Source organism: Centroberyx affinis, unplaced genomic scaffold, assembly GCF_046629955.1.
Source record: "Centroberyx affinis isolate AG114_WGS23_722 - 3 ecotype Tasmania unplaced genomic scaffold, CSIRO-AGI_Caff_v1 ptg001476l_1, whole genome shotgun sequence".
Taxonomy (NCBI): domain Eukaryota; kingdom Metazoa; phylum Chordata; class Actinopteri; order Beryciformes; family Berycidae; genus Centroberyx; species Centroberyx affinis.
Window position 1 is genome coordinate 178,269 of NW_027279944.1, and position 18,846 is coordinate 197,114.

Here is an 18,846-nt window from a genome sequence, read left to right on the forward strand (position 1 = left end):
ATCTTCTTATTTTACTAACCATGAAATAATACGGATATGCGGTGTATATTTAGCTTTAACATCTATGCATAATCCTCGCAGCCACTGCTTTCACAATAAAAAAAAACACATTTACTTGAAGATGGAGCTGCAATACACTATAAAAATATAATATGCTATAACAGTCCCATAATTTTTCTACAGGTACGTATAGTGTTTCTGTGATACTCATAGTTCATAGTGATATGTTGGAGAATATTTTTAATTATATTCGAATTTACACTTAGATATAACACACAGCTGTGTACACATGTTGCAATTACTATTATGCATTATTTTAAATTGTGTAAAATGTGTGTCCATAATCTGAAATCCCAAGTGCCTATCAAGCACCTGAGAAAATGAACAATACATTTAATCTATCTACAGTTGTTTTTTTGTTTTTTTTGGAAAAGTGTAATCTGATTTTTGTGGGGGTTTTAGTTACTAAAAAATATTACAGTTACCCTACTCAGTCTTTGTAATCAAATTACTGTAATATTGTTACTTCCCACACTTGTAGAGAGGGTAAATGCATTAGAGCACAAACAAACAAACAAACAAACAAACAAAAACACTCATAGACTGCAAATATTGGTTTTATTTCATGCCAGGAAAGGCACATTCATACACTGAATTCAACAGTTTTGATAGGCTATATAATTTTTTATATGCATCTACATTCAGGCAGTGCATATGTTATGATTCCCATGAATAAATGCAACAATAACATTAACACATTTTTAACCACAAAAGATATAGCACATTGGAGCACTGACAGTTTGTATATGCACACTTTTAGCAGAAGAAGAAGTACATGTGCACTCTGCAGTCCTTACAGTTTTTGTGGACCATTTACACCAAAGGGAGACATACAGTACATTGCATCAGCAGCACTTATTGGTATTTTGGAAAGTCCATAGAGAATATACTGTATACCTTTTAGAGGCATCAGGGCCAGGTCAGTGTATTTGTTTCTATAAAATGTCCACTCTCTTTTTGCCCAACATCAAAACTCATCTCGATTTTGTTTCAATTGCATAAGACCAGTCACGTTGCATCCATCTTCTGACAATATGCATATGTAACAGACAGAGTACAAATATCCCCCTTTGTAAGGGGAATTTCTCCTTTGGCTGACTGATATTTGGGTTTCCACATTGGAGACCCAGTTTCATATCCACCAATTTAGTTGACTTTCTGCACCACGAAACTGTATAATCCATCAGCCAGCATCGATCAACAGGTAAGCACTAACAGGGAGCGTATTAGACTGTGCTTCTCACCTTTAATCTCTCACATTTTACTGTCTCATTATGAGACAAAACAGCATCCATGAATGAATGTCTTTTAGTGAACATCAGGTTTAGCTTATTCTCTCAGTCTGACACCATTACATAAATAGGGTGGACTGGAGGGTAGTAGGGGAACATACTCTTGTTTTACATTTATCAGCTTAGAGAGACAACAGCTTGAAGTTGTAAATACAACCACATATTGATTTGTTATGGCAGTTGCTGTTATTTCAAAATAAAGGCAAGGTAACACTTACAGTAAGAGGAACACTCATTTGAATAAACAAGAGTGCATTGAGAATCTTTCAGTACGAGAATATACCACAGCTCTTTGAAGCTAACCCTTCATATTTTTACTTACTTTCAGCTCACACAGGGCCTCCGTACTTAGCATCCTTAGAAGATTAAAAAGCAATGCTTAATATTTTTAAATACTATTGCAGAACTGGCTGCTAGAGTAAAGGAGGGGAACCTTTTGCCATTCATGTTTCTTCATATCTGTTTTCTCAACCAATTTCAGATAGATCTCTCTTTAATTATTACTTAATTTTCATGCAGCAACTATAAATGGATGAATTGGTTATATTGTGCAAAAAGTAGACACACTTAGTATTGTAGGGCTTTGAATTGGTATTCAAACTAAATATTTTGGAGGGAAAATGCTCTAATACCTCGGCACCAATTTTATTGACAATAGCTGTGACAAAGACTTAATTTTTTGAGTAGATGCACAGTGTGTGGGGATCGTTGACAAGTGACCGGTTTTGCAGTTGAACAGTGACTTTGGTTGTGTTTCTCTTTCAGGCACAATGAAATTGAACTATGGATGTGGTGCAATTATTAAATGTGTAGGCCTAAGATTTATTACATTTTGCGGTCAGTATACTAAGCATGTATTATTGTATATATTTCATGTCATTTGCCAATTTCCCACTATCATCCAGTCAGTAGTTGAGTACAATATCATCAACACAACCAGATTAATTGTATGGTTCCTCCATTCACTACATATCCCTATGCCAGATTTTATTGAAAGCACATGTAAGATGGGTACGATGCTAAGTGAATGACCATTTCACAAAGACAGGGCAGATGATCTGTAGTGCTTTAGAGAATATATTAGATGAAGGCGACGAAATTCATACACCATTTCATGGTCATTATGACTTTTGCACCTTGGTCTGTTGGTGGTCTGTTTTCACCGAAAACATTTCATACACAAATCACAAATGGACAAAGTCCTTTGGACCTCCAAGTATTGTGTTATTTTGCAAACAGGACGCAATGGAACACAGACATCTGTCAAAAAGAGAAGCAGAAATGGGCAGTCTCTGTATTTGCATCCGGTCCTCTCATCTTCATGTACTTTCCATCATTTCTACTTGCCTCCATGCCTCAGTCCTTTCTACAGTCCTGCTTTATCTTGGAGCACCAGTAGCCACCCACATCCTCAAGACGTGGCCCTGTTTATAACAGCTCTCAGCCTGGGAGCAGCCTTAAGAACACATGCCACCTGCCAAAGAAGGCCTTCTGCTTGGTTCAATGATAAAACTAGACTCCTTTTTGGTTATTTGTCCATGGGCTTGTTTACTTTCAGTGTCTGGAGAGTGTCACTGACAGTAACAGTCTTCTCTGTGTCCATCTTGGCACTGTCTTTTTTGGACATGTCAGGCTCCCATAGAAAGAACTCATGGAGGAGGGTGTTGACGGTGTCAGGACACTCCATCATGACCATGTGACTTCCCTCCTCAATAACTTTTAGGAACGCAAACAGGAGGATCTAGAAAGGGAACCAAAATAATTAATGCAGAGCACTACAATATAGGTAATCCTACAGCACAAAGAAGATATTTCATAGTAGATGTAACATGATAAATATGTTATTCTGCCCCCACTCAGCACACAAAATGTTAAATTGAATGTTGTATTATTCACTGCCTCTTTAAACTGACAACAAATTAAAATTGTTTTCTATATATTATATTATTACAAGCAGCATTTAATAAAAACTGCATTCATGTATGAAGATGGCATATACTGTATATCCTTTCTGTCTGTAGCGTCGTACCTCTGCCATGCGCTGGTCCTCATCCATGGGCACAAACTTGTCACACATGCCGTGCACCAGAAGGATGGGCACGGTGAGCTCGGCATGGTAGACCTCATCCCCCTCGGGCCAGTACTGCCCACTCATCATGGCACGCAGCACAAACGGAGACACATTGAAGGCATTGCCCTGCTTCAACAGCTGCTTCTCTTTGGCACCTTGGCGGGCAAATCCAGCTCTGCAGTTACGGGAGAAAGGGGATGTGTTTACTGACACTGTTAGGAAGAGTTTTTGAAAACCGTTTTTTACAGTGCCCCATCAACTGCTCAGCAACACGGCTTTATGCCCTTTTTTATGTTTTGATAACTACAACCAATGCTATTTTGTCTGTGATGAGGGAAGTTTCTATGATGTGTCATTGTCTGCAGTGTTAATTTTAGCACCATGCGGTCGCAGATCTTACTTGAGGAAGCTCCAAGCCAAACAGGGGGATAGACAGTGAAGGACGCACGATGGCAGCTGGAAGATGGAGCAGAGGCTGGGCTCCAGAGCTGTGGGACCCCCTCCATTGATCATCACCACCTTATGGACCAGATCAGGATATTCATGGGCCAGGAAGGTGCAAAATGACACCCTGGGAGAGATGTAATGGGTACAACATGTTAACAATTGAGAAGTAATCTTGGAATAAATCAAGAATTAAAAACTGAACATGTAAAATGTGATCCCAATTGAGATGAGAGAATTGTTTCAGTTCCTCGCCACTTCCTTAAGTAAACAATGTTAAATGATTTATAACCATTTCTAATAGAAGCATCTGACGAAGCATAGACTCACCCATACGAGTGACCAATGAGGATGTTGCGTTTACGAGCGTATCTCTTAAAGATGGCACGGAGGTCCTCTGCCAGGGCATAAAAGGTGTAAGCTGCTGCGATCTGCGGGGCGGTGCTGGCCCCGTGCCCAGCCAGGTCCGGCGCGATGACCTCATAGCCCAGCCGGGAGAAGAAGTCCAGCTGGCTCCCCCAAATGTCCAGAGAGCCTCCAACGCCGTGCACGAAGAACAGCGCTACGTCCGAGTGCGTCCCCTTGCAGCTCGAGATCACCCTCTTTGAGTCGATGCTCACTGTACGCTTGGGCTTGCGACGGCGACGGCGAGGAGGCGGAGCGGGTTTGTGCTCCCCGGGGGGTGGAGGGACAGGTGGGGGGACGGGGTTGGGGTCCGGAGAAGAGGCAATTTCCTTGAAGTCAGCCAGCTCCACCTCTACGGTGCTGCAAGGCTCCAGGTCCCCGTCCTGACACTGCAGGATCTCAGAGTGCAGAACGTCGCCCAGATTCTCGATCACCAGCTGGCCATTGCGGTAGACTGTGATCTTTCTCTTGCAGTGCACACTGCTGCCGGTAGTGCTTTTACTCTCAGTATTACAATCCTCAACATAGCCATCATCATTACCGTCTCCATCACCATGAGTCTTCACTTGGTCTTCCGTTACTACCGGCTGGCGCTCGGGGACGATATGCCGCACCCGCAGGACTCTCCCAGGTTTGACCTCCACAAACTCGAAGCCATCAGAGGGTTCAGACGACTCCAGGGGCAAGACCAGGCTGGCAGCTTTCCCAGTCAGGCAGCACAGGATCCCGTCAGTGATGCTGGTCAGCATGGCGCTTCCCTGCACACACAACATCAAAGCAGACATAATGAAAAATAACTGCAAACTCAATACACAATGCACAAATACAACAGAAAGGTCTGATCATCATTCAGATGCGTAATTTGAAATCAAACAAAATGAGTTGGTGAAAAGTCCAAAACAGCCAAATAGAGATGTTTGTCATGTACGAACACAGGAGATACTAATTAGCCTTATCCCAACTTGCTTTCCGTTACTCCTTGCTCTCTCTATTAGAATTCTTTGTATAGCAGGAAAAGGAAACACACCAAGAATGAAGAAGTTCTCAATTTGGTAACAGGCTCTTTCCACTACAAACCACCATACAAATTCAAAACAACATTGCCATTTTGAGTCCATCTCCAAAATCCTTTACAAAGCTCTTCTAACACTCACCTGGGTGAAAAAGCAGCTTAACATTCAGAGATTCAAAGTTCATGAGTAGACAACAGTAAAACAATACCCGTTCAGTACTTGGTTTCAGTATGGCGGAGACAGTCCATTCACATATTGACCTAGACATTTGCTAAAAATACCCATGTGTCTCCTTTCAACATGGTCAGCCTCAGGATATATAAATAGAAAATGTCAGTCATGACACATGACTGTGTGTATGTCTCATAACTGTATGGTAGCAAAAGGGAGGTATGCCAAACTCTTTCTGCAATGTAGATGAGGGAACAGCGGTCCTTGTCAGTTCTGTTCATGTCCAGTCAAGGCTAAATTGCATTTTGGCAGTTGTGCAAATAGAGTATCATTAGCGCTCACTATTCATACAAAGGCAGGCTGATTATCGTGAGGAAACAGAATGGGGAGTGTCACAGCTACATGGTTAGGCTTCATTGTTTCCTGGTTACAGAAACTGTGAAGTAGAATACAGTGTGCCAACTGCCTTACTGCCTACACAGCAGATTTCATAATACCATTCATATATCATACTCACAGTTAGTCACTCCACTGGACCAACAGTGGGAGCTTTGTCTGCTCCATTATAACAAATTGCTAGACCTAAATATAAGAAATCTACAGGAGAGGATAATCGTGACCATTGCCTTCTGCATCTTAGTGCCCTGCTAATTTACCTGCTCATATCTTTAACTTGACATATGGTTTGGTAAAATCCCAACAGTATGGAAGGCAGCTCAGGGTGTCTCTCTGCACAAACGTGGTGATGTCAATGACAGCCACAACCCTTGTTATAAATGATATTGTGAACTCTTGTGATAAAAAAACAACAATGTGCTACACTCTTTGTTGAACTATCAAAGGCATTTGATACAGTTAATATTCTATTAAATAAGTTGCTTTCTGTTTGTTTGGACGATCTTGCTCATGACTGGTTTTATTCATGTCTTTCTAGAACACTCAAGCTATTGTTGCTGATTGTATTAAATCAAGCTCTCTTGAGATTACTAAAGGTGTACCACAAGGGGCTATTCTTGGGCCTAATCCTTATTCACAATGACCCCAACTCCAAATACTTCTAATTTTAGTATTCATACACTTAATGGTACCCAAACTGAACTTGTACAATCTTATACATACTTGTGAATTTGGCTACATAGCTGATTGTCTTTGAAGACCCAAGTTGAACAACTTGCTCAAAAGCTGAAAATTAAAATTGGATTTTTGTATTGAAACAAAGCATGCTTCTCTTTGGAAAACAGTAAAAGCATTACACAGTCCAGTCATGTTGATAATGGCGACATTCTGCAATCGCATTCTACCTCTTCCACCTTGAAGCCACTGGATGCAATTTATCACAGCGCCCTGTGTTTTATCACAGGAGATAAATTTCATATTGTATGAATTGTATGAAAAAGTACAGTCCTCTCTAGCAAAAAGGAGGGAATTTCATTGCACTGTATTTATCTATACGGCTCTGTTCTTGAAACTACCCCAATATCTGTCATCCCTACTTGCTTTTAAATCCAGTAACTACAGTACCAGGTCAGCACTGGTTAGTCGTAGATACTCCATGCATAAATATTCAAACTGGCAAGAGTGGTTTCCAGTACTACGCACCTTATAAATGGTATTAATTACAAAGGACATTGAAATTAGAATTTCTATTCCCCCTGGATGATTTTAAAGCTTTGATATTTTCTGTGATGCTTGTGAATGTTTTGTTTCTCTCTGTATGTTGCCTGACTGTTGACTGTAATGTGACTGAACTGTACACTCTTGAAAAAGGGATCTTGATCCAGATTAAATAAAGGCTTCTATCTATCTATACGATGTAACACATATTTGTAAATCATATTTAAATTGTGATTCCTAATTGAATTAAGATATTGGATATGGCTGCATAAAGTCTAGACATTGGAACTAATTGTCCCCCACCAAAGGGGGGACTATGGATCAGTCTCCGTCCGTTTGTTCATTCGTTATTTAGTTAGTCACACTGTAACATTGACTTTGTGCCGCAGGGGGCGGCATTGACAATGAATGAGGACTCAGTGGTAAAGCAGGTCATACAGTTAAAGTTATCATACAATGTGGGGGACAATGAATGGGGACTCAGTGGTAAAGTAATACAGTTAAAGTTATCATAGGTAACATAATAGTCTACACACGCTACACACTTGGAGAGATCAGACTGGGTTGATGTGTTGAAGTGAGAGTCAATGGAGAATTTTTGGCCAAACCTCTAACCACAAGACACTGTAGTTATTGTCCAGTTGTTGGACTGTTGTACTGTTATTGCATCATCACTGCACTACCACTGTGCCGTCAGTGTTGACTACTTATATCATATTACCACTTACCTACTGTGCAATACCATATATCACTTATCATTTAGCATTTATATTATTCATAACACTCATGCTCCTAGTGTTGTATGTTATATTGTATAATTAATTACAGTTACTCCATTTCAAGATATAACTTGTAAGCCTAATTCTGAGGAGAGTAGGCAACAGAAATATATGGTCAATCTGTCCTTTCATTGTCCCATATGAAAATGCTTATACTCAGCAATCACTGACTGACCCAAGGGTGGAACTACATCACTGGTGGGGGACAACATGTTTACTATTTGCTTGTTGGAATATAAAAGAATAAGTAAGAAATATTAATAGATCATTATTAACCTACTCTAATGGACTGAATATGATAGTGTTTATAGGGGAGGACTTTGGTCACCATTTGCTTTACCATAAACGCTCAGATTCCATATTTGCTTTAATCAGCAGATACATTTTCCTCAGACCAAAGTCATATACATTGTCTGTGAGGAAAATGGCAAAGCTATCATTCATCTATTCTTTGTTACAATATAATCAGAAATCATTAGTTTTCACCCTCTTTACCTCCAGATTCATATTCTAGCTTTATCCATTATTCAAACACCATCACTCTAAATTATTCATACTGAACAGTGCATTTGTAACAAACCCTGGGTAATGCTGTCTTTCAGTTTCATCTGTTTTTTTGTTTAGATCGGCAAGGTAAAGGCTTTAACAACATTTCGGCCATAGTAAATAAATAAAGTATACACAGTGCATCTGAGGGCTGCCACTGACGTGGGAATGTATCTCTGCCTCTAGAGAGTTCATTAACACATTAGAATGGCTGAAGGCCCAATGCCTGAAAGATAGAGGGGGTGAGAGACTGTGTGTGTGTGTGTGTGTTTGTGTGTGGTGGCGGGATGGTCTGAAGGTCAGTGCATCACGTACTATCCTGTTTCATCCTGGAGCCAGGAGAAAGTTGTGATTGCCCTTCCTTCTGACACACATCAAAATGGAGAGTCGACACAAGCAGTGAACACACACAGTAAGCTACATACTGCAGCTGCATTCGGTTTCAATACTAAAATTTGCCATAAGCCTCGGCATAAACTCAAAATGTGCTTCATATTAAAGCCAACACATGAGTATTGATACAGTGCAGTGTTTACCCATAGTTTCATCTATCTATCTATCTATCTATCTATCTATACACACATACATACATACACACATACACACATACACACATACATAGTGGGTAGCCTGCATAACCAATTTTGAAATCAATTCAGTCATTTCAGTATCAACCAATAAGTGAAGCCACATCAGCTGTAAGTGGTACATGATTGGGCAGAGGGGGAGGTCCCTTCGAGGTGGTCACCTATGACAGTAGTCAACATGTTGATTGCATGGCGAGCCATCCTAACCTTGTTTCAAGGCAGATGACCCTGGCCTTGAGACGCCACCACTCCACACTGACACACTGATAACTATACCAATTCTGATCACGGACAGCCAAGCATCAAAATCAATGTCTCTCACCCTGACCTATAATGGTTGAATAAGTGGGATTTGAATATGGGTGAGGTCCTGAAGGTGGACTGCTCTCAATCCCCCCAACTACTCAAGTAGGCCGAAGGTTACTCAGCCATTTTAATTTTTTGTCTGCAATGCAGAATTAGGTTTATATGCCTGCCACCAAGTAACACACATTTAGGTACACAATGTGCTGCTCTACATTTCCATCACTAGGCCTACACGGTACAATACGGCAGTCTGAAATGATAACTGCACATGAAATGCACGTTTAGAGAGGCAGATTCCACATACAGTAATTATATCATCTTTGCATACTTTGCAGGCCTAATGCACGGATTATTTCTTAGATGTTTACGGCTTTGACTTCAAAACATCGAGCCTGATAAACCGCAAAGCAGTATAACTGCAGAATTAAATGGTTTACCATAAATCAAGCATCATGGTTTACATTGTAATTCAAATACATAGCAAAGGCTTAACAATTTAGCCTAACTTATTAAAGGTAATAAATAAATGAGTAGCCTACCATGTCCAATATTTGAAAAAAAAATAAAAAATCCCATGGCGACCTATCGTGGTGCACAATATAAATCATCAAGGCCATTATTGCTACAGTTACATTATCGCTATATTTTTACGCTGTCTTTAGGACAAATACATGCAGTCGTCATGCACTGTTTACTGATGCTGCGGCCATGCATCACAGTAAACATCAGCTAATTAGACAACATAATGCAAGAGAAATCCATTCCTTACCTGCAGGATGTTGATGATTAAGGATGATTTGTAATATGCACCAAGTAGATGACAGTCAAGGGCCGATGAAACTGTATTGCGAAAATTTTTTGCATTTGGTGCAACAATTTATCTACGCTGGATGGGATGCAGCAAAATAGTGAAAGCTACTAATTAGCCTCATTGGACTGATATCACAACATGCATAGGGGCTTGAAACGATGAAACAGCATGCATCCATAAGTGTGCCAATTGCATATCGATGAGATACCCATGATGATAACAAACGGCAATTTTTTTTCTCCATCAGCATCCACTGCCGCTGCGCACCCGAGCCAGATCCTACCCAGCCCCTCTGCCCTTGTATCCGCATCCACGGCTCTCTCCGGTCATTTTCCTCCTCCTCCTGAGTGGCAATGAGGACGGCGAATAGACGACAGACCAAGGCTGAGTAGAGGCCAATGGGAGTGTCTTGTATCCCTGTTGCTAAGGCTGAGAGATGAGCAAATGCGTGCGTGTGTGCGTGTGCGCGACAGAGAGAGGGAGTAAATTGATGTTTAGTGATAGTCCAGCCAATGTTTTGAATATGATATGACTGTGATTAGGCCTATGAACCCATTTAAAATTTTAGAGCTACTTTCAATCATATCTCAATTGCATCACCATTGCACCTGAAGATAGGCTATTTAAAACTTTAAATTATAGCCTGGCCTGCTGTAAGACAAAATTACATGATGTGCTATTTCTCTGTGTTAATTAAGGCTAATTAACGAGTTGACGACCCAACACAGTGGTAAGTGTGACTGGGAAAGTCTGGCAGTAGGCTACCGTGGAACTAGGCTAGCACTACTAGTTACCGGGCTGCAGAGATGTGACGTTTATGGGGCGGAGAGCATGGAAGCTATGTCAACAACTGATGATAACAATTATGTAACAATTTATTGTTTGCCAACCAATGTAAATAACTAGTATTTTTGAATGGTTTTGTATATGTCGCGCATGTTTACTTTAAATAAATTAACTCAGACATCAATTACATGCCTGATATCGATTATTTTATCTTCGTTCGGTGACATTTGTTATTATTCCCGACCAAAAGCACTTGAATTAATTGAAAAGTCGTAATACGTCTTTTAAATTCGGAAGTGGGAGCACGAGGAGCACTTGAAGGCAGCATTATAGCTGTTTGCTTACACTCCAGTAAGAAGCAATTCAATTGGCTGAAAGAATCTGAGCCAATCACTTTGCTGAATGGACGGCGGGTGGTTAGCAGTCCTGTGACATTCATACTGTGCCCATGTCTGTGACAACTGTGTAAATAGTCCAAAATGAATGTGATACGGTCCTCCCTTTCCCGACTGAGTGGAAGAAAACCTTTGAGCAGGTAAGGAAATTCGTATATTTGCATGCTAGAAAAACCAAAGACCAGCAGTGTTTGTTTACGACTGCTAACGTTAGCAAGATAGCTAGCAAGAGTAGCATGGCTGGCTGATGATAGTGCTTCTTCCTACCGGAGATTATTTAGGTGATAATCCTTCGCATAATATCACACGGCTGAACATGCTAATAATAACAATAATAAAAAGTTTTATTTGTATGGCGCTTTTCAGAGTACTCAAAGAAGCAATACCAATACCAATTCTTGATTTAGCTTACATTTGTAAACTATGTAGCCTCCCTCCTCCCTCTCTGACTTGTTAGTAGTAGTAATAGTTTTGTCAATACAGCCAGATCCATTCTCTCTGTCAATGTTGTACCATACTTCAATTATCTTCCAGCAGGTTCTCCCTACAGACTCCCCAGAATTAAGAAAACGTCAATAAATTAATTAATTGTGCAGTGGAACATATTAATTTATATGAGGGGATCAGAGCATTTTTTTTTGTAACCTTTGTAATCTATGTTCTTCCAACAGCATCACTGCGCCAAACCTCACAGTACCTGGCACCTCTCACCTTAGATTACTGAGCAACTGGGTTCTATCCAGAACAACTGTAGGACCTCAGATTTCCAGATGTGGGCCGCTCCCGTCGCAAGCTGAGGGCTCAGGAGTGTTCCAGCAGCTTCCCTGGCAGTACCAGCAGGTACGAACAGGGAAAAGAGGCACTGAGTACCAGCCCAAGAACATCAAACGCAAGAGGACCCACGGCTGGATCAAGAGGATCAGCACACGCGGCGGCATCGAGGTGATTCTGCGGCGGATGTTGAAGGGACGAAAATCGCTCACACACTGAAGGGTCCCATTGGAAAAGAACACTTTCTGGTCAACCTGTAAGACTTTCAAGGAGAGAAATGCTGGTTGTGAAACACTTGTGGTATTCAACGACCTGCAAAGAACTTGTGTATTGTGTTGATAATGGGTGTGGAGTTGGGTTTGGCTTTCCCAATGCATTGATACTGGGTGTGAGAATGGAAATTGGCCTTCTAAAACCAAATTATGTTTGCCTTGAGTGAAAAGAAGCCTGGTAGTTTTAGTCAGTCATTCGTAATGGAGCCCAATTTCATACAGGATAGAAAATGACACTTAAAACTAATGCCTAAATAAGGTTTTGTCCTTACATGCCAGAATATTGACATCTATTGCCTGTGTGAAACCATTGGGTTAAAAGACAAAATGGATCTATAATAAAAAATGATCTTACAAAATTGTTATTGCGTCTTAGTTGTTCTCAAATAAAAACACCATTTCTGTGTGACTTTCAAAGAGAAAACACACCCTAAAACAGAATTTACATGTTATTAATTTGTTCTTTGATGGTTCAGTCAGTGTTTGTGATAATCAAGTCTTTTACAAAGATAGAAACTTGAGGACAAAAGCTCTGTTCTTTGATGTTTCAAGAGACAGAATTTGGAGCTGCCATTGACTTAATGGGCACGCACTACTAGTTGGGAAAAGGGGAAATACCTTCAGAGAGCCCAGAGCGAGAGGGGGGCCTTGTGGTCCAGTGTTGCATCTTGTCAGGGGACCTACAATTCCTGTTAGCGTCCCTGCTTGCTGATATTCACACTCCAAGACTGAACTGTAACATTCATGCTTTGGAATGTGTGGAATTTAAAGATTTGCATTGACAAACTAATGCTTTTGGTTAGAAACAATGCCAAAATGGACTTTGTAACAAGAATATTTTTTGGAGACTCTTACATTTTACAAATAAAGCAGTATAGTGGTAGTTTGTGCTGTAGTCGTGGAATGAAGAGGAGAAAGTGCATTAGGCATGTTATTGATGGTTTAATGAATTTATTAAAAACAAAAAGATGTGACAACTAAAAGTTTAACAAATAGAGACATGAAATGATTATTTACATTGAATTTCAAACAATAATATATAGGCCTACTGCTGTAAAATCAGTACTAGATATTTACCATCAATTATTGACATGCTCCCATGCTCTGCCCACTAAAGGTCACATGTCGCCACTCTAGCATCATAGAAAATTCCCACTTTGTTAAATTATATACAATGTTTAACATTCTAATCAGTCGGGCTTTCATATTTTTTCGTGTTTTAATGTTGTATTATGACATTAGGTGTAGATATTAGCATTTTTGCAGTAGTAGTAGTAGTTATAACTTTATAAAGAACTTAGAAACAAAATATATTTCTCTCGAGGGTATGTTTGCAGTTCTTCCAGTGTGAAGTAACTGGTAGCTTGAAAAACTATACTTTCAAGTTGCTTTTCCGACACGGACCGTGTGCACTGAATGTGAAATTGCTATATTTCCGACAGCAGTTGAGGACAGCAGACAAGCCCCTCCTTGTATGGGGGGATTGGTCTGTTACATAATCACACGCTAACCAATGAGCGCATTCCTTTTCCTATCTCTGTCGACGTCTACCAGTCTCCAGCCAATGAGGCGTCGGGATCTGCGGAGGTCACCGCCCCCACACAGACTAACAACAAAAATGGAGTTGGTGAACTAGCAAGTTAGCTTCGAAAGGACCTTCAATACCTGTTTTGTGTAACTCATTTAAAATCCGTGAATGATTTCGACTAATTAAAGTAGAGTGATACGAACATATCAAATTCATATACAGTTTATGTATTGAGGCAAATCCAAGAAGTTGTCGAATTGACAAATACTGGTTTCAATCTTGGCTACGACAACAAGGCTTAGTACGTTACTACTAATAGTAGCTAGCTAGATAGCTAGCTAACAGTAGCAACTGCTCCTTTCCAGTCTCACGGTACTTACCGAGAGCGAAGAGCCTGGGACTCGGACATAAACATGGAGAAGGTAAGTTCACTATTTGTTGACTGTACAACATTGCTTTCCCTCTGCATGGCCAATAATAGTTTAGCTTTGTATTAAACAATAGCAGTTAGAACAATTGGTTCTTATTGGCGTTGCTAGAAGACTGCCTCTGTTTTACTGCCTCTGTGTTCAAGCTGGGCGTGTGTGCTCGCCATCACACTTAGATACGCACTCCATCTTCATGTTATCTAATAAGTATAATAGTTGAGAATTTGCATTATGTTCGCTTCATTTATGTCGAGCTTGCCTCAGTAGCTGGCACCCAAACCTTCCTGACCACATATTACAACTCTGGTTGTCTCTCATTGTTTGTTCACATTTGTCTATTTTGTTAACAGGCAGATTTCCTGAAAGGACTACCTGTCTACAACAAAAACAACTTCAGCAGATTCCATGCAGACTCTGTGTGTAAAGCATCAGTAAGTGATCTACATGTTGTGGACCTTTGCCTGGCTAGCTGAGATGGACTCACCACTTGCTGGAGCATGTGGTCATAAAAACAAAAATGGTTTATCACGTAACAGAAAAAAAATGTTGTAGTACTTTTGCAGTTTTTAAGGGAGTATTTATCTAACTGATATTTACAGGCTCATGTCTATCTCAATCTTATTTTAGAACCGTCGACCATCTGTGTATCTTCCAACCCGGGATTATCCGTCGGAACAGAGTAAGTACATATAGTTCGAGGGTGTTCAAAGAGCACTGTTGCTTTATATCAACATTATTGAAATATTCTTGTTGTACTGAGAAAAAGAGTATACCTCTAGCACAGATAACAGCTGTCTCTGAATATTCAGCGTCTCAATCTCAACCTTGTATGAGAGGAGATGTTGGTTCACCGTTTGTTAACAGTTCAGTCCTCACAGTCCTATCCCTGGGACAACAGCATAACCTTCCACTCATCCTGTTTAAACTACCCAGTCTATGGTAACTGGTGATTTGAATTGCATCCTTAACCTTTGTGCACCCCTTAACTTAAAGTCTTTGAGATCTGATCAGTCTGTCTGTGTGTGTGTGTGTTTGTTTTTCTTCACAGTTATAGTCACAGAGAAGACAAACATCTTATTGCGATATCTTCATCAGCAGTGGGATAAAAAGGTAAAGGGCTCAAAATGTTTGGATGTGTGAAAATCTATTCACAGTGAACATCAGGCAAGAGCTGTTCACTCTCCCAAATATACACAGATTCTGGCATTAGTCAAGGGTTTTTTTTAATCAGGTTTGTTGTTTGATGCTCAAAAACATTTATCAGTACACAGGATATGATGTCACTTGCCCTTGTGCCATAATCCAAGGTGAGCATTCTCATAGAGGCCCAATTCAGAGTATAACAGAATGATATATTACCATGCAAATGAGTACAATAGAAACCATCATGCTATACTGCCATAAATTTACAGCACCACAAGACAGGCAGCAATATTCAGCAGCTTCCTACTCTAGCTTTCCGGGTGAGTGAGTGTAGGCAAGTCATTTGCGTTTATCAAGTGGACACCATCTTTCACTGATGTTTGGTTGAATTAGTCCCACCAAAAAATACTACTTGAGACCAAATGGAGGGATCTAAAACATGATATGTATCTCTTTAATGTGCTGTTTTTTTCTAAAAGTGCAATTGACAGTTTGTGTTATCGAGCAGAAATGCTGTTTCATGTCAAAAACTGGTATTAGTGTTAAAGTGTCATACTTAGTTTGTTATATTTTTTGTGCATGAGGCCAGTTTGTGGCCTGTATATTGCTGCTTTATAGTTTTGTGAATCCGTCTTTTTCTACCTTGTATTATCAGAATTCAGCTAAAAAGAGAGAGCAGGAACAAGCAGAGGGGGAGAACGCCGCGCCTCCAAGAAAAATTGCCAGGACAGACAGTCGAGAGCTGAACGAGGACTCGTAGAGCGCTGTGTTGTTGACACACGCCCAGCGGAGACTGACCAACACACAAACATGCAGACATACTCAATCATTTTCTCAAACACAGATGCAGGATATATGTTTGCGAACCCAAGCCTTGATACTGAAGCACACAAGGAAAGATAAATTTCAGACAGGATAGATCACTGCCGCCATAACTCAACATGAACTCCAGAAGCAGACAAGTTCATCTCCTGTTTTTGTGTTAATGTTTTTCATTTCAATTCTGATTTCCTCATTAAGCAGGACTTTATTAGGAATATCTGCTTTTTGGACACAACCCTCACATTCACTTTTTTGTTTTGCTGCTCTCCCCCATTCTTTCCTTGTTTACAACAAGCTCTGACAACCTTCTTCTGCTTCAGATTCTGTTCTTTGCAGTTTTCAAAATAAGATACACCTACCTCCTCATTCCTGACCACGTCTGGTTTTCATTAACTCAAGCTCAAACACATTTTCTTTTTAAAGTAAGGAGTATTTTCAGTAATCTTCTTTTGCTGTTTAGTGATTTACTGGTATAGTTATTCATATGGGCTCTCAGATATGCATGTTTTAAGTTAAGTTTATGTAAGTGTTGCATGTCATCTTTGTGGTCCCTACTCCTTTAGGTATTTTTCGTTTTGAAATATGTAATGACATGTATTACACAGTGGTCCTTAAAGGTCCCTCTTAGCTCACCCAGCATGTGATCGCTGTCATTACAGTAACTGAAAATCTAAATACCATTGTGTCAGCTGCTTAGATTTAATTAGGAATTCAGGTTATTGTTATGGGCTGTGTTGTGGAAAGAGACGCAAGTCCCGAAAGAAATGTTGTTATGTTCTCCTGATGAATACTGATTTATTGCCTTAAATGGAAGTGAGTGTTTTTTCACCATGTCTTAGAGTGTTCCCTTGGTTTACATTGTGGTAACAGGAAAATAAATGTACCACTGTTGAGTTGAATGGATATAGCTTGTCCTTCAATTAGGGACATATTTAGGCCAATACAGTCTGATACCAGAGGATGCAAACTCTTTTTGTACAATGCGACTTGCAGATTTTGTAGCAATATTCTAAGCTTGGTGCTCAGTACTTTTAGAGCACCACTTTATAAGCAGTGCTTGTATCTTTTTAAGTGCAAGCTTGTCACATGAAACATTGTATGACATAGAGAGGTGATGACTGTTGGTATATAAGTAAACACTTCAACTGTACTGACTTGTAGGCTACTTGTGAGAACTGCTGTCAATCCTTGTTATTATGTGCCATTCACATTTGCTCAAATTGGTCCACCGTAATATGAGACATAATGTTTGGTGAGGGAATGTGTATTTGCAATTACAAGTTTGACAACTGGGCCACAAAAACACAGTCTGTCTTTCTGCTGCTACTTGGTGATCTGTATTCAAAATAACTCAACACCACTTTGTATATTTGTACAGTATGTATAGTTTGCTCTGACCCACCATCAGGCGGGCAATAATATGACAAGGACTTGCTCTGACATAATTTCCTTTCATTTAGCCCATTAGTTCTTGAAGCCTGATATTTTGTGTTTGAGGCATGCAAGCCAGATTTGGGTCAAATGTAACTAATAAAAACATTTTACTTTATTTGCTGCAGCCTAAAGTATTGCACTTAGAGAAAAAATCCTTGCAAATCTACTATACATGCAAATTGTGTTTGCCACATTTTTAATAATTTTTGGCATGGCAGATCATTATGTCTTCATATGTATATTTGTTATTGACTGCCGTTCACAGGTCAATATGTATGTTTTCAACTTGGCTGGTTAACTAAGAGTTTAAAGCAAAATGAGAATCCACACAAAGCAAGTCGCTCCCAAGGAATACGCATTTATCAACACCTATGCATGTTGAGTTTCAAGTTGCCTGCTCTTCATCAGACCAGGTCACATGTGTAGGTGTTAATGAATTCATACACCGTGGGAGCAACTTTCAGTGTGCTGATTCTACTTTTGTTTTATGCTTTGCATTCTGTCCAGCACCTGGTTAAGTTTGGGATGTGCGTGCTTTTTGTCATGCAATTCTAAGTGGATAAATGATTTACTATGAGTTAATTGTATGAATGTACAGTTGATGTCAATTTCAAATCTTCTTTTTCTCATATAGGTTATACAGTGATGTATGTAACTCATAAACAACAACATCTTGTCTGTGATACTGAGTGGAAGAACTCCTTTGTTTTTGTCTAACATCCATGTTAGGTTTCTACATAGGTGCTCACCCAAAATAGCACCATGGAATAGTTACATAACATCCTGTATATTGGGACATTGACTGAAACTGAATGGGAACTGTCTTCTTGTGAGGATATTCATCGAAGAAGTGTCTTTATGCTCCCTTGCATTTTAATACCTTGGATCTTTATTCTAAATAAAGTAATCTGAATTTTAGTGTCATAATTTGCCTTGTAAATTGAATTCACCTCAATTTCTCACATTTCCAAAGTGGGGTCCAGCAGCAGAAAATGATCATCCAATAATATTGATTTACCATTAAGAAAATCAACCAATATTTACATTGTCTCATGATGGATGTTTATTCAAGTGAGATTTATTTGCATCGTAGAGGTACATTCACTAATTTATGTAATAAAATAATTCATAGAAAATCAAAGTTAAGAAAAATAGAATATAATTTTTC

At 39.7% G+C, this 18,846-nt stretch overlaps 3 protein-coding genes across 3 annotated transcripts; 2 read left to right on the top strand and 1 right to left on the bottom strand.

Annotated features, from left to right (window-relative positions):
• Positions 1 to 2,880: 2,880 nt before the first annotated feature.
• LOC139650283 (protein ABHD8-like) lies at positions 2,881 to 5,021 on the bottom strand. Its single transcript, XM_071526897.1, has 4 exons — positions 4,198 to 5,021; positions 3,824 to 3,994; positions 3,382 to 3,598; positions 2,881 to 3,093 (listed from the first exon to the last, which is right to left on the bottom strand). The coding sequence occupies exons 1-4, from the start codon at positions 5,019 to 5,021 to the stop codon at positions 2,881 to 2,883; spliced, it is 1,425 nt and encodes a 474-aa protein (XP_071382998.1).
• A 6,253-nt stretch (positions 5,022 to 11,274) lies between these two features.
• On the top strand, positions 11,275 to 12,686 carry mrpl34 (mitochondrial ribosomal protein L34). Its single transcript, XM_071526893.1, has 2 exons — positions 11,275 to 11,420; positions 11,952 to 12,686. Exons 1-2 carry the CDS (start codon positions 11,365 to 11,367, stop codon positions 12,268 to 12,270), a joined length of 375 nt encoding a protein of 124 aa, XP_071382994.1. The 5' UTR covers positions 11,275 to 11,364; the 3' UTR covers positions 12,271 to 12,686.
• A 1,265-nt stretch (positions 12,687 to 13,951) lies between these two features.
• Positions 13,952 to 18,595, top strand: LOC139650274 (DET1- and DDB1-associated protein 1-like). Its single transcript, XM_071526880.1, has 5 exons — positions 13,952 to 14,273; positions 14,630 to 14,710; positions 14,907 to 14,958; positions 15,328 to 15,389; positions 16,078 to 18,595. The coding sequence occupies exons 1-5, from the start codon at positions 14,265 to 14,267 to the stop codon at positions 16,180 to 16,182; spliced, it is 309 nt and encodes a 102-aa protein (XP_071382981.1). The 5' UTR covers positions 13,952 to 14,264; the 3' UTR covers positions 16,183 to 18,595.
• The last annotated feature ends 251 nt before the right edge of the window (positions 18,596 to 18,846 follow it).